The following is a 23,149-nucleotide window of genomic DNA, read 5'->3' as shown; positions in this document are numbered from 1 at the left end:
GGACAAGGAGATGAGGGCACCGCTGCTGGGGGCGACGTGGGGAACGGGGGAGAGCCAGGAGGACCAGGGTGGACATGGGGAGGACAAGGACAGAAGGTGACCTGAAGGTGCAGGACCGAGGGTAGGGGTGACAGGGAGGGGGTGGCAGTTGGCAAGACTCAGGGGGACAGGGCTGGGGACAGCACAGCGGTGAGAGGGTGCACAGGACAGGGGGGTCAGGGGATGAAGCTGCAGACTGTGCGGGGGGGGGACATGGGCAGGACCCTCAGGGGACACAGGGCGGGGTGCGGGGGGCATCGGGGAGGGTGGGGTGGGATGGACAGGCCCGGGGGTGGCACCGGGGACAGGCAGAGTGACGAGGGGAGACGTGGCAGAGCCGTCGGGGGAACGGGGGGCTCCGGACTCAGGCCGGGGGTGACGCGAGGTTACCCGGGACACAGCCCAGCCGCGACCCCCGGCGCAGGGCGGGCCCGGTGACGTCACGCGGCGCGCCCCCGCCCCGTGACGCGCGCCCGCGCTGTGACCATAGAAGGGAACGAGCGGCGCTGGCCCCGCCCGCGGCCCGGGAACCAGGAGCGGGGCGGGGGGGGGGGGGACACACACCGGGGCGGCGGGGGGGGGGAAGGCCACAGCGGAACGGAACGGGGGGACCGGCAATGGAGGTGGGGGGGGAGACGCTTCTGGGGAACACGAAGCGCAGACTGGGAGGGGTGACACCGGCATGAGGAGATGATGGGACACGGCGGGGGGGGGGGGGTGATGGAACGGGGAGGGGGGGGAAGGGATTGGGGGGGATGATGGAGAGGGATGAGGTGATGGGAGGGCGGGGGAGGATTAGAAGGAGAGGTGAGGGAATGGGGCTGGGGAGATGGGAAGGGGATGGGATGGGTCTGGGGAGATGGGGTGGGGAGATGAGCCCCACAGCTGTGCAAGAAGCACCGGGATGGGGAGTTCTGGGATGGGTGGGGCCAAGGATGCTGGGGCCAGGGGGTGCCCCAGGGCATCGGGCACCTGTCCTCCTGCCAGACGTAAACTGGTGCTGCTCTCACGCCTCTTTATTCCACCCCACCACCCACTGGTGCAGAGGCCCCAGGCGGTTCCAGGGGGCGTCCCAGGGGGTCCCTAGAGCAGCGTGGCCAGCTCGAAGCGCTCACCGCAGCCCCCGCGCTGGCCCAGCCGCTGCTGCCTCCGCTGCTGGGTCACCTCCCTGCGCCGCCGGGAAGCCACCAGCTCCCGGTGCAGCGCTGTGCCGCGGTCCGGGGGGCCGCCCGCTACCGCCGCCAACACCTCCGCCGACACCGAGCTCACCGGCGAGGAGCTGCCGCCGGGCTCTGCGAGGAGACAGGCAGGGTCCGGCCCCGCTGCATCGGCTGCCCACCTGGCCACCCCCAGGGACGTGGGTGCCAAAGGGCCCTGCCACCCCCTTTCTGCAAACGCCTGGCCCTGGGCAGGGTGGGGGGCAGCCCGGGGGGGCCGCGGCAGGCCGGGGGTGCGGGGGTGCCACACTCACTCTGCCGCTCGAGGTCGCGCAGGGCGATGGTGGAGATGGGCCGGGCCGGGGCCCCGCTGCGGTACAGCTGCAGCGCCTCCAGGATGTCCGACTCCAGCGCGAACTCCGCGTCCCACTCGTAGTTCTCATCCACCGAGGTGTTCCTCCTGTGGGGGTGGGCGTCAGGACGGGCCCCACAGCCAGCCCGCGGGACAGAGGGACACTGCGGGCAGCGAGGGCGGGCAGGGGTGCTGCAGGGATGGCTGGGGTGGTCCCCAGGGGCAGGGGTGGTGGGGACCCCATCGAGGGCTGTCCCCCAGGGAGCTGTGGCCGGGATGCTGCAAGGGCTGGGAAGCAGTGGGGCAGCTCCGCGCTGGGCCAGCCCTGGCCAAGCCCTGTGGGACAGGCTGAGAGCTGCCCTGGCATGAGCCGGCTCGTCGGCGGCGTCCCGCCTGCGGCTCACCTCTTTCCGGTGCCGCCAAGGACTGGATCCATCCTCGCTCTGCCCTCCTCCGCTGCTGAGCCTCCGCTGTGCCAGCTGCCCCCGTCCCCGAGGGCTGTGCTCAGGCAGTTGCCCCCCAGGGAGGGTGCCAGGGATGGGGGCCGCAAGAAGGAGGCACTGCCCCGGCCGCTGCTCTGGCTGGTCAGACTGCCCCGTGGCAGCTTCTCCAGGGGGGCAGGATCCAGCGGCCTGCCTGGTGCCCAGCCAGGTTCTGTGGTGCCAGCTGAGGGCACAGCCTCAGTCCTGCTGCTGGTGGTAGGGAGGTGGTGAGCTGGCTGGGTTTGGGGTCGCAGGCCAGCTCTGGGACTGGGGGAGCGATGCCAGGCAGCTGTGCCAGGCAGCGAGGCCTTGGCAGGACCCACCGGCAGCCTGGGGGGCTTGAGGAAAGCGGTGGCGGGGGGGGAGGTGACGTTGGCACATGTGTCAATGCAGTCCGGGCACAGCGTCCGCCCTGCGCGCTGCGGGGAGCCCCCAGCCCCCAGCGGGCTGCGGGGGGGGCTGTGGGCAGGCTCCGGTTGGGCACCGGCGCGGCTGGGCTCCGCCGGCTCCTCCGGGGGCGGCCAGTCCCCGTCCACGCACATCTCCTTGAAGAAGGGCAGGCTCAGGTACTGCAGGATGCCGCTCGGCGCCGCGGGGCCGGCCGCCTGCCGGCTGCGCACGGGGCCGGGGGACGCCGGGGGGCTGCGGGGCGGCCGCGGGGAGCCCTCGAGGGGCAGCGAGTCCCAGAGGGCGCTGGCGGGGCTCGGGCAGGGCCCGGGGCTGGCGTGCGGCTCCTCCACGGCGCCGTAAGGCAGAGTGGCGGCCGAGGCCACGGGGCTGATGTTGATGATGCACAAAGCTGCGGCTTCGTCCACGGGGCTGCTGCTGCCGTAGCCGAAGTAACGGCCGTGGCGGTAGCTGGCGGCCCGGGCTCCACGTCGGGCTTGCCCGGCGGGCCGGGGGCGCAGCGAGACCCCCTTGCGCCAGATGGGCTCCTCCTCTTCCTCCTCTTCCTCCTCCTCCCTCTTCTCAGGCAGCTGGAGGTAGGGCTCGGGCTGTGGCCCCGGGGGGAACTGCTGGAGGTGCGGCTCCGGCTGGGAGTAGGGCAGCGCCCCGGAGCCGCTCTCCTGAGCCTGCTGCTCGCTCTCCACCACGAAGCGGCCGTCGGGGCCGCGGCAGATGCGCTCCAGGGGCACCTGCTCCCCGACGTGGCTCTCGTACACGGCGTACCGCGACCCGGCCCCGGCAATGCTGAGGCCCAGGCTGGTGCCAGCCTTCTCGCCCCACAGCAGCGTCCGGCGCAGGCTGCGGTAGGGAGATGCCTGCAGCTTCAGCTTCATGGTGCTGTCTGGGCTACCAGAGCCACGAGAATCGCTGCAGGGAAGGGGGGAAGATGCTGAGCACCCTGACCCGTGGAATGGGTTGGGGTGGAAGGGACCTCAAAGCTCCAACCCCCTGCCATGGGCTGGGACACCTCCCACCAGCCCACATTGCCCAAGGCCTGGCCTGGAACACCTCCAGGCAGGAGGCAGCCACAGCCTCCCTGGGCAGCCTGCACCAGGCTCTCCCCAGCTTCACTCTGAAGGATTTCTTCCTCAGCTCCACTCTCAATCTCCTCTCTCCCAGCTCAAAGCCATTGTCCCTCATCCTGTCACCCCAAAGCCTTTGTCCAAAGTCTCTCCCCAGCTCTCCTGGAGCCCCTTCAGGTACTGGAAGGTTGCTCTGAGGTCTCCCTGGAGCCTTCTCCACTCCAGGCTGAACAGCCCCAACCCTCCCAGCCTGGCCCCACAGGGGAGGTTCTGCAGCCTCTGCTCATCTTGGTGGCCTCCTCTAGACCCTCTCCAACAGTTCAACATCCTTCTTGTGTTGGGGACCCCAGACCTGGGCACAGTGCTGCAGCTGGGGTCTCACAAGAGCAGAGTGGAAGGGGAGAACCACTTGGCTTGTCCTGCTGTGCTCATCTGGCTGCCCCCCATGCCAGGAGAGCCTGTGCCATGCATCTGGCAGCAGGCACCAGGACCCTGCACTGCTGCTGCAGGCTCCACACCCCTGCTGCTGCTTCAGCTCTACCCTATGGCATGCCCTGACCCCCCAGCACCCTTCTCCTAAAGTCACCTCTGCAGCTGTCCCTCTGCCCTCAGCCAGCGGTGAGTGATCGATGGGGAGCACAGGGAGGGAGTGGGATGGGGAGGGAGCGTGGCATGGCACGGCACAGCATGGCATGGCACAGCATGGCATGGCACAGCATGACTTACTGTGGAGGTGGAAGCTTCTTGCTGGGGGAGAAGACGAGTGGTGGATCTGGAAGGTCATGAGAACACAGAGGGGATCACAGCCAGCAACTCAAAAGCGATGAGCGGGAGACAGCGGCAACCACTCGGCCCTGCTGCCCACCCCGGGCTGCCTGCTCCGTCCCCAGCCCTGGGCACCGGCTCCTGCCACCCTCCCTGCACTCTGAGCTCCCTGGGGGCCTCGGGACCCAGGGGCCTGCCCCAGCTCCTACCTTGCCTTCTCTTCTGGCCGCGGGCAGCGCGCCGGCGACTCATGATGCAGGCGGCCATGGTGCTGAGGATCACAGCCACGCTGAGGAAGCAGATGCCACCAACCACCCCTGCCAGCACCGGCTGTGGCAGGAGCTCTGGCAGCTGGGTGCGGGATGGGTACACCTCCATGCCTGGGGCAGACAGGAGACAGAGGCTGGGGCAGCCAGCAGGGTGGGCACAGCCTCCCTGGCCTCACCAGCAGCACAGGGGGAAGCAGCAGAGCCTTGGCTCTCTCGCCCCTCGGGGTGGATCTGTGCCCTCTGCCGTGCCAGGCACCAAGGGCAGGGCTCTGCGTGGGCCCTGACACCAAAGTCACACCAGAGGTCTGCACGTGGAGAGGGCTGCTCCCAGGCTGTGAGCTCTGGGCTCCTGCTCTGAACTCTGCATCCCCTGGGCCCAGCAGCTTGGGCTGGGAGCAGGACAAGGGTGGTCTGGCGGGGAAGATGCTGAACCAGGCTGGGCACTACACACCCCTGAACCAAGCTGGGCACTGCACACACCCCTGGACCACCCTGGGCACTTCACACACCCCTGGACCACCCTGGGCATCACACACCCCTGGACCACCCTGGGCACTGCACACACCCCTGGACCACCCTGGGCACTGCACACACCCCTGGACCACCCTGGGCATCACACACCCCTGGACCAACCTGGGCACTTCACACAGCCCTGGACCACCCTGGGCACTTCACACACCCCTGGACCAAGCTGGGCACTGCACACACCCCTGGACCAACCTGGGCACTTCACACACCCCTGGACCACCCTGGGCATCACACACCCCTGAACCACCCTGGGCATCACACACCCCTGAACCACCCTGGGCACTTCACACACCCCTGAACCATGCTGGGCATCACACACCCCTGAACCATGCTGGGCACTTCACACACCCCTGAACCACCCTGGGCACTTCACACACCCCTGAACCACCCTGGGCATCACAGCCCCCTGAACCACCCTGGGCACTTCACACACCCCTGAACCACCCTGGGCACTTCACAGACCCCTGGACCACCCTGGGCATCACACACCCCTGGACCACCCTGGGCATCACACACCCCTGGACCACCCTGGGCACTGCACACAGCCCTGGACCACCCTGGGCACTTCACACACCCCTGGACCAACCTGGGCATCACACACCCCTGGACCACCCTGGGCATCACACACCCCTGGACCACGCTGGGCACTGCACACACCCCTGGACCACCCTGGGCATCACACACCCCTGGACCACCCTGGGCATCACACACCCCTGGACCACCCTGGGCACTGCACACACCCCTGGACCACCCTGGGCATCACACACCCCTGGACCACCCTTGGCACTTCACACAGCCCTGGACCACCCTGGGCACTTCACACAGCCCTGGACCAACCTGGGCACTTCACACACCCCTGGACCACCCTGGGCATCACACACCCCTGGACCACCCTTGGCACTTCACACAGCCCTGGACCACCCTGGGCACTTCACACAGCCCTGGACCAACCTGGGCACTTCACACAGCCCTGGACCACCCTGGGCACTTCACACACCCCTGGACCAACCTGGGCATCACACACCCCTGGACCACCCTGGGCATCACACACCCCTGGACCACGCTGGGCACTGCACACACCCCTGGACCACCCTGGGCATCACACACCCCTGGACCACCCTGGGCATCACACACCCCTGGACCACCCTGGGCACTGCACACACCCCTGGACCACCCTGGGCATCACACACCCCTGGACCACCCTTGGCACTTCACACAGCCCTGGACCACCCTGGGCACTTCACACAGCCCTGGACCAACCTGGGCACTTCACACAGCCCTGGACCACCCTGGGCACTTCACACAGCCCTGGACCAACCTGGGCACTTCACACAGCCCTGGACCAACCTGGGCACTTCACACAGCCCTGGACCACCCTGGGCACTTCACACAGCCCTGGACCAAGCTGGGCACTGCACACACCCCTGAACCAAGCTGGGCACTTCACACACCCCTGGACCACCCTGGGCACTGCACACACCCCTGAACCAAGCTGGGCACTTCACACACCCTGGACCACCCTGGGCACTGCACACACCCCTGAACCACCCTGGGCACTTCACACACCCCTGGACCACCCTGGGCATCACACACCCCTGAACCACCCTGGGCACTTCACACACCCCTGGACCAAGCTGGGCACTTCACACACCCCTGGACCACCCTGGGCACTGCACACACCCCTGAACCAAGCTGGGCACTTCACACACCCCTGGACCACCCTGGGCACTGCACACACCCCTGAACCACCCTGGGCACTTCACATGCCCCTGGACCACCCTGGGCACTTCACACACCCCTGGACCACCCTGGGCATCACAGACCCCTGAACCACCCTGGGCATCACAGCCCCCTGAACCACCCTGGGCACTTCACACACCCCTGAACCACCCTGGGCATCACAGCCCCCTGAACCACCCTGGGCACTTCACACACCCCTGAACCACCCTGGGCATCACACACCCCTGAACCAAGCTGGGCACTTCACACACCCCTGAACCACCCTGGGCACTTCACACACCCTGGACCACCCTGGGCACTTCACACACCCCTGAACCACCCTGGGCATCACAGCCCCCTGAACCACCCTGGGCACTTCACACACCCCTGAACCACCCTGGGCATCACACACCCCTGAACCACCCTGGGCACTTCACACACCCCTGAACCACCCTGGGCACTTCACACACCCTGGACCACCCTGGGCACTTCACACACCCCTGAACCACCCTGGGCATCACAGCCCCCTGAACCACCCTGGGCATCACACACCCCTGAACCACCCTGGGCACTTCACACACCCCTGGACCACCCTGGGCATCACAGCCCCCCTGAACCACCCTGGGCACTTCACACACCCCTGAACCACCCTGGGCACTTCACACACCCCTGGACCACCCTGGGCATCACAGCCCCCCTGAACCACCCTGGGCACTGCACACACCCCTGAACCACCCTGGGCATCACACACCCCTGAACCAAGCTGGGCACTTCACACACCCTGGACCACCCTGGGCACTTCACACACCCCTGGACCACCCTGGGCACTTCACACACCCCTGGACCACCCTGGGCACTTCACACACCCCTGGACCACCCTGGGCACTTCACACACCCCTGGACCACCCTGGGCATCACACACCCCTGAACCACGCTGGGCACTTCACACACCCCTGAACCACCCTGGGCACTTCACACACCCCTGGACCATGCTGGGCACTTCACATGCCCCTGGACCACGCTGGGCACTTCAGACCCCTGGTGTCTGCCCCAGGGCAGGGGGCAGCCCAGGCCTCACCTGCTGTGGAGACGTTCACTGTGTTGCTGGGGTCGCTGATGTAGCTGCCAGCGAAGGCCACCAGTCGGAACTCGTAGAAGGCGTCCTGGGGGGCAGAGGGGCAGGGGCCCTGTTGGCACAGCAGCCAGCCAGGCCCCAGCCCACCCTGCTGCAGGGCATCACCACATGCCCCAGCTCTGGGCAGCAGCCATGCAGGAGACTCAGAGGTTTATAGAACGGGTTGGGTTGGGAGGGACCCTCAAGACCAACCAGCTCCAAGCCCCAGCCATGGGCAGGGACCCCTCCCCCCAGCCCAGCCTGCTCAGGGCCTCATCCAGCCTGGCCCTGAACACCTCCAGGCAGGAGGCAGCCACAGCCTCCCTGGGCAGCCTGTGCCAGGCTCTCCCCAGCCTCACTCTCAACATTTTCTTCCTCCTCTCCACACTCAATCGCCTCTCTCCCAGCTCAAATCCTCATCCTGGCACTGCCAGCCCCTGTCACAAGTCCCTCCCCAGCTCTCCTGGAGCCCCTTCAGGTCTGCCCCCTCCCCTTGCCACACCCCCCCTGGAGCCACCCCGCCGCCAGGGAGCCTCCACCGACCCTTCCCCACCTTGATGAGTCCTGGCACCAGGACCTGTGTCTTGGTGCTGGGGATGGAGGGGTCCAGCACCTCCCAGCCGCCCCTGTCCTGCCGCAGCTCCAGGGCGTAGCCGCTCAGCGCCACCGAGAGCTGGGCCGGGGGCTGCCAGCGCAGCAGCACCCCCCGCAGGGTCTCGTTGGCCGTCAGGGCCTGCGGCGGGGACAGGAAGACTCCCAGCGTGATGGGCGGCGGCTCGGCAGGCACTGTGGTCACCGGGAGGCCTGGGGGCAGAGGGGAGCACAGAAGAGGGTTGGCAGAGACCCTCTGGGGGCAGAGGGGAACACAGAAGCAGGGTTGGCAGAGACCCCTCTGGGGGCAGAGGGGAGCACAGAAGCAGGGTTGGCAGAGACCTCTCTGGGGGCAGAGGGGAACACAGAAGCAGGGTTGGCAGAGACCTCTCTGGGGGCAGAGGGGAACACAGAAGCAGGGTTGGCAGAGACCCCTCTGGGGGCAGAGGGGAGCACAGAAGCAGGTGGAAGGGTGGCAGAGACCTCTCTGGGGGCAGAGGGGAGCACAGAAGAGGGTTGGCAGAGACCTCTCGGGGGCAGAGGGGAGCACAGAAGCAGAAGGGTTGGCAGAGACCCCTCTGGGGGCAGAGGGGAGCACAGAAGCAGAAGGGTTGGCAGAGACCCCTCTGGGGGCAGAGGGGAGCACAGAAGCAGGTGGAAGGGTGGCAGAGACCCTCTGGGGGCAGAGGGGAGCACAGAAGCAGGTGGAAAGGTGGCAGAGACCCTCTGGGGGCAGAGGGGAGCTCAGAAGCAGGGTTGGCAGAGACCTCTCTGGGGCAGAGGGGAGCACAGAAGCAGGTGGAAGGGTGGCAGAGACCTCTCTGGGGCAGAGGGGAGCACAGAAGCAGGGTTGGCAGAGACCCCTCTGGGGGCAGAGGGGAGCACAGAAGCAGAAGGGTTGGCAGAGACCCCTCTGGGGGCAGAGGGGAGCACAGAAGCAGAAGGGTTGGCAGAGACCCTCTGGGGGCAGAGGGGAGCACAGAAGCAGGTGGAAGGGTGGCAGAGACCTCTCTGGGGCAGAGGGGAGCACAGAAGCAGGGTTGGCAGAGACCCTCTGGGGGCAGAGGGGAGCTCAGAAGCGGGTGGGAGGATGGCAGAGACCTCTCTGGGGCAGAGGGGAGCACAGAAGCAGAAGGGTTGGCAGAGACCCTCTGGGGGCAGAGGGGAGCACAGAAGCAGAAGGGTTGGCAGAGACCCTCTGGGGGCAGAGGGGAGCACAGAAGCAGAAGGGTTGGCAGAGACCCTCTGGGGGCAGAGGGGAGCACAGAAGCAGAAGGGTTGGCAGAGACCCTCTGGGGGCAGAGGGGAGCTCAGAAGCGGGTGGGAGGATGGCAGAGACCTCTCTGGGGGCAGAGGGGACCACAGAAGCAGGGTTGGCAGAGACCCCTCTGGGGGCAGAGGGGAGCACAGAAGCAGAAGGGTTGGCAGAGACCCTCTGGGGGCAGAGGGGAGCACAGAAGCAGGTGGAAGGGTGGCAGAGACCTCTCTGGGGGCAGAGGGGACCACAGAAGCAGGGTTGGCAGAGACCCCTCTGGGGGCAGAGGGGAGCACAGAAGCAGGTGGAAGGGTTGGCAGAGAACTCTCTGGGGGCAGAGGGGAGCTCAGAAGCAGGGTTGGCAGAGACCCCTCTGGGGGCAGAGGGGAGCACAGAAGCAGAAGGGTTGGCAGAGACCCCTCTGGGGGCAGAGGGGAGCACAGAAGCAGAAGGGTTGGCAGAGACCTCTCTGGGGCAGAGGGGAGCACAGAAGCAGAAGGGTTGGCAGAGACCCTCTGGGGGCAGAGGGGAGCACAGAAGCAGGGTTGGCAGAGACCCCTCTGGGGGCAGAGGGGAGCACAGAAGCAGAAGGGTTGGCAGAGACCTCTCTGGGGGCAGAAGGGAGCACAGAAGCAGGGTTGGCAGAGACCCCTCTGGGGGCAGAGGGGAGCACAGAAGCAGGTGGAAGGGTGGCAGAGACCTCTCTGGAGGCAGAGGGGAGCTCAGAAGCAGGGTTGGCAGAGACCCCTCTGGGGGCAGAGGGGAGCACAGAAGCAGAAGGGTTGGCAGAGACCTCTCTGGGGCAGAGGGGAGCACAGAAGCAGGTGGAAAGGTGGCAGAGACCCTCTGGGGGCAGAAGGGAGCACAGAAGCAGGTGGAAGGGTGGCAGAGACCCTCTGGGGGCAGAGGGGAGCACAGAAGCAGGTGGAAGGGTGGCAGAGACCTCTCTGGGGGCAGAGGGGAGCACAGAAGCAGGTGGAAGGGTGGCAGAGACCCTCTGGGGGCAGAGGGGAGCACAGAAGCAGGTGGAAGGGTGGCAGAGACCTCTCTAAGAGCACTGAGGCAAACCTTCACCCCAGCTCCTCCACTAGGACCATGCCCCACTGCTGGAACCCCTTCCAGGGATGGGGACTCCACCACCTCCTCCCTGGGCAGCCTGTTCCAGGGCCTGACCATCCCTGCAGTGAGGAAATTCTTTCTGATCTCCAACCTGAACCTCCCCTGCTGCAGTCTGAGGCCATTTCCTCTCCTCCTGTGGTTAGCTACTTGGGAGAAGAGGCCAGCACCAGCCTCACTCCAAGCCCCTCCTCAGGATGCTGGGGTGGCAGGAAAGAGGAGCCTCCTGTGTTCCTGAGGGTCCTGGGGGGCTGCTCTGGGGGGGGTGCACAGGCTCCTGCTTACCCCTGGGCACGGAGGTGACGATCTGGCTGAAGGGGCCACTGCCCAGCTTGTTCTGGGCCAGGACACTGAACTGGTAGCTCAAGTCTGGCTGCAGGTTCTCCACCACGAGGTGCTGAGCCCCGGCCGGCACCGAGAGCGACACCCAGTCGTGATGAGCCCGGGGGGGCTGCTTCACCCTGGGCAGCAGATGTGGGACCCATCAGCCCAGAGCTGAGGGCCCCAGCTGGGGGGTAGGGGAGGGGGTGGGACTCACAGGGGGGTGTACCAGACGCTGAACCTCTGGAAGTAGCCCCCATCAAAGCCTGGCTCCCAGGAGATGTTGGCTGCCAGCAGGAGTGGCAGCACAGAGACGTTGGTGACGGCGTGGGGGCTGGTCCCTGGTGGGGGAAGCAGAGGGGAGAGAGCTGTGGAGGGGCACTTCCCCTCCCTCCCAGCACGAGGGAGGTTGGTGGTGCCCACCCACGGCCCCTGCCTGCCGGGCACCAGCGACTCACCCAGCACGTGGACCAAGGTGGTGGCCCTGACGGTGGCCACCTGGCTGGTGGCCCTGCACTCCCACAGCCCGTGCTGCTCCTTGGTGAGGGGGCGCAGGACCAGGCTGCTGTTGCCATCCACCTGGGCACTGCTCTTCCCCACGCTGCCCACCTGCACAGCAAGCCATGGGCACGCTGAGGGTGGGCAACCACAATGCCCCAGGGCTGGGGTAATGCACAGCACCCCCCCCCCACATCCTCCAGCCCCCCACCCCCCTCCAGAGCTGCTTTAGGCAGCCAGGGGAAGGACTTTGCCCTGATTTAGAGTCAGAGAGTCACAGAATGGGCTGGGGAGGAAGGGAGCTCAAAGCTCATCCAGCTCCAAGCCCCTGCCATGGGCAGGGACGCCTCCCACCAGCCCAGGCCTCATCCAGCCTGGCCTTGAACAGCTCCAGGGAGGGGGCAGCCACAGCCTCCCTGGGCAGCCTGTGCCAGGGTCCTCTCTTAGAGGGCAACCAAAGCAAAGTGCTCTGAGCCCCTTCTGCAGGAACCTGGTGGCCCTGTAGCATCTGTGGGGAATATGTGGACGTGGGAAGCATCCTAAGGCGAGGCCACAGAGGCCTCCCTCGCAAGGGGGCTCAGCTGGCTCCTCAGAGCCATGGCTCCTACCTTCAGCCAGGTGATGGTGGGTGGGGGGTCCCCGTGGGCTGCGCAGGGGATCACCAGCTCCCTGCCCACCTCCTGGAAATATTCCTCTTTGGGGGGCAGGGTGAAGGCAGGAGGGTCCTGGGGGGGGACAGGCAGGCAGGGGGGTGAGGACAGGGGCACAGCCCCGCAGCAGGGCAGCCCGAGAGCCGCACACCACACTCGGGGTGCTGGGCAGGGCAGGGTGGAAGCAGGCTGGGCTCGGGCAGGGTGCCCAGCCCTGGCCTCACCTTCAGCAGGACCCTGGTGGGCTGGGACTCGCCGGCGGTGCCGTAGCTGTTGTAGGGGGTGCAGGTGTAGACCCCCAGCGCGTCGTCGTTGCCCGTGGCGATGACGAGAGAGCCATCAGCTCTCATGGACCAGCCAGGGAGCTGGCAGAGGGGGGGCAGGGGGTCAGGGCGAGAGGCTCAGCAGGGTGGGGAGGGCAGGGCGCGGGGCACGAGCAGCGGTACCTTGCCCAGCTCCAGCGGGCGCCCGTCCCTCGTCCAGCGGACGGAGAGCAGAGGAGGGTTGGCCCTGGTGGGGCAGCGGATCACCCCCTGCATGCCCTTGGGCAGGGGAGTCTCGGGGAGCATGGTGGTCACCTGGGCAGGATCTGCAAGGGCAAACAGGCTGCTGGGGTCGCCGTGGCGGCCGGAGGGGCACTGCTGTTCCACACCGCAGCCTGTGGGGACCCCCCCCCAGCTGACCCACCGGGGGTCTGTTTGCTGTCTTTCTGACAGCGGGGGCTGGGGCCAGGAGGGGCTGTGGGGCTCTTACAGAGCACGGTGAGGAAGGCTGAGGCTGAGGGAGGCTGCCAGAGCCCGTTGCTGGGGGTGCAGGTGTATCTGCCAGCGTCCTCCGGGGCGGCCCGCTGCAGCAGGAGGCTCCCATCCACCAGCACCCGGACCCGAGCCTGGAGGTGGCTGCAGGGCAAGAGGAGGCATGGCTGGGACCGACCCCCCTGCCATGCACCCAGCCAGCTCCTCCTGCTCAGATCCAGGGGGGCCACAGCAGCCCCTGCCAGCCCCAGCCCCGCTGGCAGGAGCCCGTGGCCACCTCGGTGCCATCCCTGTACCTGAGGTGGAAGACGTTTGTGCTGCCCTGGAACCAGGTGTAGGTGAGGTTGCCTGGGTATGCCTCAGCCTGGCACGCCAGAAAGGCATCTTGGGAGATGTTGACAGTGACGTTCTGGGGTGGCACCACGATGATGGGTGGCCCTGCAGCCAGGAGGAGAGGGGAGGGTGAGGGCTGGGGGGCAGGGAATGGTCCCGTCTGAAGTCCCCAGACCGAGCTCTGCTGAGAGGTCCTCCCCTCTGTGGTCTGCGGCGCTGCTCTCACCCTGCACGAGCACACGGGTGGTGTGGGCGACGGTGCCCTCCTGGCTGGAAGCATGGCAGCTGTAGGTGCCCGCGCTGGCACGGTCCACCGCCGCGATGCTCAGCGTCCCGTTGCTCACCTGCAACAGCACCGGGCGTGTGGCACAGCCAGCACGGGCCAGGGCGCCCCGGGGGCACACGGTGCTGTGGGCAGCGCTGGTGGCAGGAGGTGGATGCCACCACGGTGGGGCCCAGGTGCCCGCTGTGCAGCTGGGCAGAGCTGCGGCGCCCGGCGAGCCTGGCAGCCCCGGGAGGCCCCGGTGGAGAGGCGGGGGGGAGGGTGAGCAGGGACCTGCGCCCTCACCTGCACCGTGCCCCCGCTCTGCACTGCCACCTCGCTCCTCTGCCAGGTGACAACGGGCGGGGGGTTGCCGGCAGCTGTGCAGGTAAGGCTCAGGGCGTCCTGGTCCCGCACCTCCACGAGGGCGGGGGGGGTCTCCAGGAAGGTTGGGGGTGCTGTAAAGGCAAGTCCAGACCCTCACCCCCTGGCCCGGCTTAACCCATCCGGGAAGGATCGGTCCCAGCCCGGCGAGCTCTTGGCCCGTGCCAGGCAGAGCCGCGGGGTCGGTGGGGGGTCCGGGGGTACCGTTGACGGTGAGATGGATCCAGGAACCGTTCCGGAAGTCGGCGTCGGTGCTGTGGCGGTCGAGGAAGAGCACTCTGCACTCGTACCAGCCCTGGTCGGCGGCGCGCAGGGCGGAGATGCGCAGCGAGGCTCCGCGCTCGATCCGCACCCGGCCTGCGGAGGGGCAGCAGCAGCCGTGGCAGCCGCGACCCGGGACCGACAGCCTCCGGGGGCCGCCAGGGCTACCCTCCTGCCCCGGCCACCCACCTCCCGAGACAACCTGGGCCACCCGCGTCCCGGGGCCACCCTCTTGCTCCGGCCACCCGCGTCCCGGGGCCACCCGCATCCCCGGAGTGCCTGCCCACGCACCACCGGCCCCCGCTGCAGGCTCGGTGGCTTCCCCGGGGCGCGGGGCCGACTGCCCCACTTGGCAGTGGTGTGGCCGTGCCGTGCTCCGGTGGCTTTGGCCTCGGCCGGCGCCGCAGGGGGCTGGGAACGGCTGCGGGCCAGGCGCGGAGGCGGCTGCAGCCCGGGGCAGGTCGGGCACCGACACTTGGCCCTGCTCCTGCCGCAGAGGGTGCCCTGGGCGGGGGACCCCCGGGGGTCCCTGTGCTTCTCTCCTTGCAGCCGGGCAGCAGAACCGGTCCCACCGCCCCCTCCTCCAGCTGCAAAGTCCCTCCCCGCACCCTCCCCCCCGCCTTCCAGGGACCCTTCCCCCGTAGCCTCGGCCGCCCTTTTGCCCGGGAGCCCCCCCCCGGCAGCCTCACCCTTAGGAGCCCTGCTAAGCCCTGGGCACCCCCGCACCGTCCCTCTCCCTGCAGAACAGGGCACAGGGGGGTCAGGCCGAACCCCTCGCCCACCCCTCAGGGACAAGTGGAGCTGACCCCTGGAGGGGCACGTCCCTGGGCGGGGGAGGGGGGGGGCTCTCCGGGCCACAGAGCCCTGGGCCCGAGCGGGCAGCAGCCCTGCGCCCCACGGCCTCTTTGATGAGGAGGAGGATAAGGACGCAAAGCGGCAGCGAGCGGCTCCTTAATCCCCCGGGCTATTATCAGAGCCATAATCGGCTCAGGCCTGCAGCAGGCAATTGGCTCAGCCCCGCCTGGGGTGCACAGCAGAGCGGCACCCACTGCCCTGGCACCCCAGGAGCTCTGTGCCCCCCGTCCCGCTGCCGGCATCCATGGCCCCGAGAGCCGCTCCGGGCGGGGCTCAGCCCCAGGCCTGGCACAGCTGGGCAGCGCCGCGGGGTGGCACCACCTGGAGCTGCTGATATCAGCGCTGCCCACGATGCTCTTGTCAACACCCCAGAGCTTCCCTGGGACCAGCAGCTTCCAGAGGCGTTCCCAACAAAGCAAACCTGTCCTGAGCCCCACTGTCAGCTCTCCCCAGGAGCTCGGTGCCATGGGCAGTCCCCACGCACTGCCCAAGCCACCAGAGCCCAGGCTGGGCACCCTGCAGGTGCTACCAGCGGAGGAAGGCTGAGTCCTGCTGGAAGAGCCTGGTGAGGAGGAGGAGGATGGGTAGTGAGACATCGGCAGACTGGTTGGGGCATGGATGCTGGGTGGGTGGTGGGGCAGGATCCTGTGCCAAGTTCTGGGGCCGTGCAAAGCCAGCACACAAACCTCTGCCACCTCTTCCCAACAGCACCCAGAGCAGCTTCCAGCCACTGCAGTCTCCAATCCTTCCTGCTTCTCCCCCTGGCCAGTGCCTGCCCAGACCCAGGGCAGCTGGAGGTGTGAGGACAGAGGGATGGTTGTGTCACTCAGACACGAAGCAGTGCCCCAGGCACACCTCGAAAGTGGGGGGGGGGAGCAACGGCAGGAGACCTGCAGGACAAAGGTCCTCCCACCCCTCACCAGCTCCCACACGGAGCCCTGGGAAGCCTCATCCCTGCCCGCAGCTGCCAGCCCGCAGCCGGCGGCAGCAGCAGGCTCCCGAACAAAGGTCCCTTTGGAAAGGATCAGCATGCCCTGGGGACACCCCCCCAGCCTCCCCCTAATCCCCTGTGCAGGCCCCAGCCCCCTCCTCCTCTTCCACCGCCCTGCCGATAACAAAACGGCTGCTGCCCTCCAGACCAGCATCCCCCAGTGCCTGGCAACCGCCATTCAGAGGGACACAAAGGGGGCCGGGGCCGCAGCCCCAGCGCCGCGCCAGGGCTGGGCTGCCCAGGCAGGCAGCTGGGACAGGGACCACCAGCCCTGCTGCAGGGCACACAGGGGCCCTTGACACTGGAGGATGGTGGGCAGCGGGGGGAGAGCCGACCTTGATCCCCCAGGCAACCTAGGGGCTCTCTGGAGGTGGCTGCAGCTCACCCTGCCCCCCCCAGGACACCCCAAACTGCCTGAGGTGGGTGACAGCAGGGCCTTCCTGGTCCCCCTGGGTGACACCTGAGCTGCTCTGCCCAGGAAGGGCTGGATGGGGGGGGCTGTCCTCACTCTTGCCCTGCACCCACAGCCCCTTCCCTTCCCTCTCTCCCTTCCCAGCCTCCCAGAGGATTGAGAACAAGCCACCCCTGCTGCCATGGTGACAGCCATCAGCCCCCCCGGCCCACCCACCTCGCCCTCATTACAGCCACCAACCCCCTTCCCCCATCACATCCTCCCCCCGCTCCCAGCACTGATCCCAACCTGCTCCACAGCCCCCCGGGACAGGGGGAGGGCTGTGGGCAGGGCGGGCAGGAGCTGCCAGGCCCCTTCTGGGTAACCGGAGGAGCTCCTGCGGCCGAGGGGCCCCAGTGCTGGGCTCAGGTAACAGGAGCCCAGCCCAGCAGCTCTGCAGGGTTTATTGTCACTGCCTGGGGCTGGCTGTGGAGTGAAGGTGTCTCCAGCACCCCCCCAGGTGTGCCCCAGAATCAGTCTCCTCCTGCACAGCCTGGGACAAGGCAGCAGCTGTGCCCATGACCAAGCCAGGCTCAGCCCTCAGCCTGCAGGGCATTTTTGGGGCGTTTTCAGGCAAGGGCTGGTTTTGGCAGCAGGGCAGGTTCCTGATCTTGGCACCATCCAGAGCTCCAGCCAGGCTCAGCCCAAAACGCTGCCAACCTGCAGCCCTTCCCCTTCTGCCCAGCTGCCCTCTCCTCGAGGGATGCTCTGCTGCCTTCAGCTCCCTGCTCACAGGGATGCCCCTGGCAGGGATCCCTCAAGGGCTGCCACTGCCTCCCTTTAAATACACAGTAAAGAGGCCCAGATCCCCCTCCCACGCAGCAGCGCTGCCCCAGCACAGCTTTGCTCCAAATCCCAGCCCAGCACTGGCAGTCAGCAGCTTCACCCAAACCCCCTCCCCAGGCTCAGCCTTCGAGCCACCAGCACGGGGACAGGACAGTGGCCTGGCAGCACCTGGGCACCCATAGCCTGTGGCACAGGGCACCCCCAGCCCTGGTTCTGCACAGCAGGCAGGATGGGGGAGACAGGGCAGTGCAGTGGGCAGCACCGCGATGCCACAGCCCGGCGGGCACTTGGCTGCCTTGTTCCGGAGGGAGTGGTGCTGGGGGAGGCCACGGTGCCAGGGGAGCTTCTCCCATTGCCATCCCGGCAGAGATCCCGAGCTGGGTGTCCCCTGTGCCACTCCTGGAGCTGGAGGGGAAGTGCCCTGCCCTGGGGACTTCACCCTGTCCCCTTGAGCTGCCCGGGGCTGGGGGAGAGCCCCTCACGTCCCACCGCCCCGGGAGCATGATTAATGCGGTCTGACAGGAGCAGCCCTCGGCTGGGGCCCAGCTAAAGAGAGGAGAGCTGGGGGGCAGCGGGGGCAGCCGGGCCAGCCGCATCCTGCCCCGCTCGGGCCCCCCAGAACCCCGTGCCCGCCCCAGCGCCGGGGCTTACCGGCGTACTCCGGGTCCACCCGCGGCGAGTAGAGCCCGAACTTGATGAAGATGGGGAGAACGAAGCCGAAGCGAACCCACTCGATCACGTAGAGCGGGGGACGAGCCTCGTGGGCATCCAGGAGGTCGCAGCCCAGCACCGTACTCTCCCCGACTCGCCCCACCACGGCCCGGGACTCGCTCTGCCCGCTGCCTGCCGGGACCGAGGCGGAAGAAAGCTGACTCCCGCCACCGGGACGGGACCCTGCTCCAGCGCCCTCCCCAACCGGCTGCACCGGCTGCCCCCCAGCCCCGGGAACGGCACCACGTGCGCGCTGTCCCCGCCGCCACCAGCCTCCCAGGGGCCCGGCACCGGCCCGACCGGCCCCGCCAGCAGCGCGCCCGCCCCCGGTTCCCGCCCCGGTCGAACCAGCGGCGGCCCCTTACCCTCAGCGCCGGCGCCGGCGAGCAGGCTGAGGACGGCGGCACGCAGCCACCACCGCATAGCCCACGGCGGGGGAACCGAGTGGCGGCGGCGGGTCGCCGGGGGCCAGCAGTTGGGTCGCCGGGGGCCTGCGCGGTGCCGGTGGCTCAGGGGCCGAGGACCGGCGGGCTCGGCCGGGCTGCCCACGGCGCAGCGGCCCCGGGCGGGGGTCGCTGGCAGCTCCGCGTCCCGCCGCTCCTCATCGCCTCCCGCTCGGCTCCGGCCGCCGCCGCCGGGCGGCCACAAACAAACCCGAGGCCCCGCCCACTCCCGTTGCCACGGCGACAGCCAATGGGGAGCGCCGCTCCGGGCAGCCAATGGCGGCGCGGGGCACGGCCCGCGGGGGCTGCCGGCAGCTGTAGTTCGGGCGGGGCCGGGGCGGGGCCGGAGGCAGGGCCGGAGGCGGGGCCAGGCACCCCCGGGACGCGGCGGCGGACGCCGGGCAGCGGCTCCGGCCGGGCGCAGCCTTTCGGCCCGGGAGTGTTGGCAGCGCACGGCCAGGCCCGGCCGTGCTGAGCTGTGCCAGCTCTGCCCTGCTGCTCAGAGCCCTTCCCTGCCAGGGCAGTGCATGGCACACCACAACGACCCGGGCCACGCCACGCCCTGCTGAGCCCTCCCCTGCCACACCACACCGTGCCAGGGCGCCACAGAATTGTCTTGGTGGCAAAGGCTCCTCCAAAATCCTCCACCCCAGCACCACCATGGCCCCAGGTGCCATGGCCACAGCGCTCTGGAGCACCCCCAGGGTTGGGGACTCCACCACCTCCCTGGGCAGCCTGTGCCAGGCCCTGACCGCTCCTGCAGGGCACAAATTGTTCCTCGTGGCCAACCTGAACCTCCCCTGGCCTGGATGAGGGCACGGAGGGCACCGTCAGCAAGTTTGCTGACACCAAGCTGGGCAGAGCAGCTGGCACAGGAGGGTTGTGCTGCCCTTCAGGGAGGCTGAGGCAGGCTGAGAGCTGGGCAGGGAGAACCTGAATGGAGCTCAGCAAGGGCAGAGGTAGAGTCTTGCACCTGGGCAAGAACAACCCCAGGGAGTCATCAGCAAGTTTGCAGATGACACCAAGTTGGGAACAGATGTTAGTCAGTTAGAGGGTAGAAAGGCTCTGCAGAGGGACCTTGACCGACTGGACAGATGGGCAGAGGCCAATGGGATGGCATTTAATAAGTCCAAGTGCCAGGTGCTGCACTTTGGCCACGGCAACCCCAGGCAGAGCTACAGGCTGGGGGCAGAGTGGCTGAGAGCTGCCAAACAGAGAGGGACCTGGGGGTGCTGATTGACAGCCGCCTAAACATGAGCCAGCAGTGTGCCCAGGTGGCCAAGAGGGCCGATGGCATCCTGGCCTGTATTAGGAATAGTGTGGCCAGCAGGAGCAGGGAGGTCATTGTGCCCCTGTACTCTGCATTGGTTAGGCCACACCTTGAGTCCTGTGTCCAGTTCTGGGCCCCTCAGGTTAGGAAGGACACTGAGACACTTGAAGGTGTCCAGAGAAGGGCAACAAGGCTGGGGAGAGGCCTTGAGCACAGCCCTGGGAGGAGAGGCTGAGGGAGCTGGGGTTGTTTAGCCTGGAGAAGAGAAGGCTCAGAGGTGACCTCATTGCCCTCTACAACTACCTGAAAGGTGGCTGTAGACAGGAGGGGGTTGGTCTCTTCTCCCAGGCAACCAGCACCAGAACAAGAGGACACAGTCTCAAGCTGTGCCAGGGGAGGTTTAGATTCGAGGTGAGGAAAAAGTTCTTCACTGAGCGAGTCGTTGGCCCTTGGGATGTGCTGCCCAGGGAGGTGGTGGAGTCCCCAGCCCTGGAGGTGTTCAAGGGGAGATTGGATGTGGCACTTGGTGCCATGGTCTAGTTGTGAGGTCTGTTGGAACAGGTCGGACTTGATGATCCTTGGGGTCTCTTCCAACCTTGGTTACTGTGATACTGTGATAGCAGGACAGGATGGGGACCAAGCTGCTGGAGAGCGGCGAAGGGGAAAGGGACCTGGGGGGTCCTGGTGGGTGGGAGGTTGCCCATGAGCCAGCAATGTGCTCTGGTGGCCAAGGAGGCCAAGGGCAGCCCGGGGTGGATTAGGAGGGCTCTGGGCATTTGGTCCAGAGAGGTTCTCCTCCCCCTCTATCCTGCCACACCACACCACACCATGCCATGCCAAGCCAAGCCAAGCCATACCATACCAACCTCTCTCCTGCCACACCATGCCATGCCAAGCCAAGCCAAGCCATACCATGCCAACCTCTCTCCTGCCACACCACACCACACCATGCCATGCCAAGCCAAGCCAAGCCAAGCCAAGCCATACCATGCCAACCTCTCTCCTGCCACACCACACCACACCATGCCATGCCAAGCCAAGCCAAGCCAAGCCATACCATGCCAACCTCTCTCCTGCCACACCACACCATGCCAAGCCAAGCCAAGCCATACCATGCCAACCTCTCTCCTGCCATACCACACCATGCCAGGCCAGGCCATGCCACCCTGCGCACAGCCCTGTAGTGGGGAGTCAGCACACGTGTGGGCACCCCCGTGACTGCCCTCATGCCAGGGCTCCCCACCCCAGATGCCTCCTCTCTAATCCCATCCTAACTGTGTCCCTGGCGCCGTGTCGGCCGCGGGGCGGTGCCCCCTCCGTGCCCGGCTGAGCCGGAGCTGGGCTGCCCGCCAGGCTGGGGGCTCTGGGAGGCCTCCTGGGACAGGGCCTGGCTGGGGAGGGCACATCCCCCGCGCCCTACCGCCCCGACGGAGCCTGGCAGCGAGGCTGGAGCGTGCCAGGGCGCGGGTGCCAGGCTAGGCCCCGGTCTGTGGCACCGCTGAGCGGCGGGAGCGGCGCCGGGCACCGGGCTGGGCTTGGGCGCTGCCCCCCGGTCCTGGCAGCCTCCCCTGGGTCAGGGGGTCCCCTGGTCCCCCCCGGCAGCCCGGCCTGGCCCGGCCTGCTGAGCCCGGGAGACTATTAAGGACAGAGCTAAAGTAAGAGGAGCTAAGGGCAATAATGCTGAGGGTAAGCAGCTTTCCTGCACCGCCTGGGCCCATGGGAGCCCTGCAGCTCCTGCAGGCTTAGGCACCGCAGCTGGGCACTGCTGCCCACCCCCATCGCCCCCAGTGCCCCCAGCCCTCTCCCCCGGCACACTGCTGGCCTGCCCCCCCCCCAGCCACCTGTGCCCCAGGCAGGGGGGTCAGGCAGAGGCCAGCACCCCTGGACAGCTCCACCTCCCCTTCAGCCATCACAGCCCACCAGGGGCACCACCCGTGGGACATGGGCACCTCCCCGGTGCCCACCAGGGAAAGGCTGTGAGGCGCTGGGCAGAACAGAGGGGCTGGAGCCAGCCCCAGGCTCTCAGATGCCCTCCAGCCATGGGTCTGAGCAGGGCACAGCAGCTCTGCCAGCGGTGCCAGGTGCTGCTGCTTCGCTCCCAAGGGAAGGTGGCAACATTTTGGGGGTTCAGCAAGGTGTGGGGGGCTGTGGAGCTGCCTGGCAGAGGCAATGTCCCCGGCAGAGGCGATGGCAGCCTGGGGCGCGGGCACAGTGCCCGTGTGCAGCGAGCGCCAGGCGGTGCCAGCCATGTGCCACACGCCTGGGGCCAGGGCCGGTGACACTTCCTGCACTTAGGATTTAAAAGCCACCAAGGTTAGGAGCAGCTGAGAAGAGATTTTCAGGATTGGGCTTTTGGACAGAGATGTCTCAATTCCATCTAAGCTACACTGTAAGCACCAACGCCCCAGGACTGCCCTCGCCCGCTGCCAACCTCCCTGTGGCATCACCGCTCTGGCAGGCGACCAGCTCTGGACCACAGTCACACGGAATGGGCTGGGCTGGGAGGGGGCTCCAGAGCTCAGCCAGCTCCAAGCCCCCAGCAGGGACATCCTCCCCCAGAGCAGCTTGCCCAGAGCCCTGTCCCAGCCTCCCCTGGAGCAGCCCCAGGGATGGGAACTCAGCTGGCAGCTCCCTGGGCAACCTGCTGCAGTGCTGCAGCAGCCTCCTGCTGCACAGCTTCCTCCTCACAGCCAATCTCAACCTGCTCTGCTCCAGGCTGAAGCCATTGCCCCTGGGGCTGGCCCTGCAGCCTTGGGCAGCAGTCCCTCTGCAGCCTTCCTGGAGCCCTTCAGCTGCTGGGAGCTGCTCTGAGCTCTCCCTGGAGCCTTCTGCTCTGCAGGCTGAACTCCCCCAGCTCCCTCAGCCTGGCCCAGAGCAGAGCTGCTCCAAGCCCCTGAGCATCTTGGGGGTCTCCCCTGGCCCCTCCCCAGCAGCTCCAGGTCCTTGCTGTGCTGAGGGCTCCAGAGCTGGCTGCAGAGCTCCAGCTGAGGTCTCCCCAGAGCAGAGCAGAGCAGAGCAGAGCAGAGCAGAGCAGAGCAGAGCAGAGGGGCAGAGATTCTCTCTCTTCAGCTTTGGCCACACTGCTTTGGATGCAGCCCAGGCTGCCCTTGGCCTGAGCTGCCTGAGGGGCAGCTGCTTGGGTTCCCAAGGGCTGAGGTTGGGCAGAGACCCCCACAGGCCAGGGTGCAGCTGCCCCCTGAGCCAGGCAGCACAGTTGGGTGCCAGGGAGCTTGGCAGAGCCAGGAGTGTCTGTGCTGCCCACAGAGTTCTTCACAGACTGACCTGAAGAGAAGCCACAGGGGAGTCCTTTAATGCAGGAGGG

The 23,149-nt window shown here is 67.5% G+C and overlaps 1 protein-coding gene across 1 annotated transcript; it reads right to left on the bottom strand.

The window, feature by feature from the left end:
• Positions 1-1,045: 1,045 nt before the first annotated feature.
• Positions 1,046-18,767, bottom strand: IGSF9 (immunoglobulin superfamily member 9). Its single transcript, XM_054179225.1, has 20 exons — positions 18,480-18,767; positions 18,055-18,246; positions 14,264-14,416; positions 13,982-14,133; positions 13,640-13,757; positions 13,377-13,518; positions 13,079-13,224; positions 12,772-12,914; positions 12,550-12,690; positions 12,284-12,400; positions 11,636-11,786; positions 11,395-11,518; positions 11,142-11,317; positions 8,448-8,698; positions 7,859-7,943; positions 4,474-4,644; positions 4,226-4,271; positions 1,953-3,344; positions 1,511-1,656; positions 1,046-1,331 (listed from the first exon to the last, which is right to left on the bottom strand). The coding sequence occupies exons 1-20, from the start codon at positions 18,535-18,537 to the stop codon at positions 1,123-1,125; spliced, it is 4,113 nt and encodes a 1,370-aa protein (XP_054035200.1). The 5' UTR covers positions 18,538-18,767; the 3' UTR covers positions 1,046-1,122.
• Positions 18,768-23,149: the final 4,382 nt, after the last annotated feature.

This window comes from Dryobates pubescens, assembly GCF_014839835.1.
Source record: "Dryobates pubescens isolate bDryPub1 chromosome 41 unlocalized genomic scaffold, bDryPub1.pri SUPER_41_unloc_2, whole genome shotgun sequence".
Lineage (NCBI taxonomy): Eukaryota > Metazoa > Chordata > Aves > Piciformes > Picidae > Dryobates > Dryobates pubescens.
The sequence above is the reverse complement of the archived record's forward strand: the minus strand, read 5'-3'. Positions and strand labels throughout refer to the sequence as shown.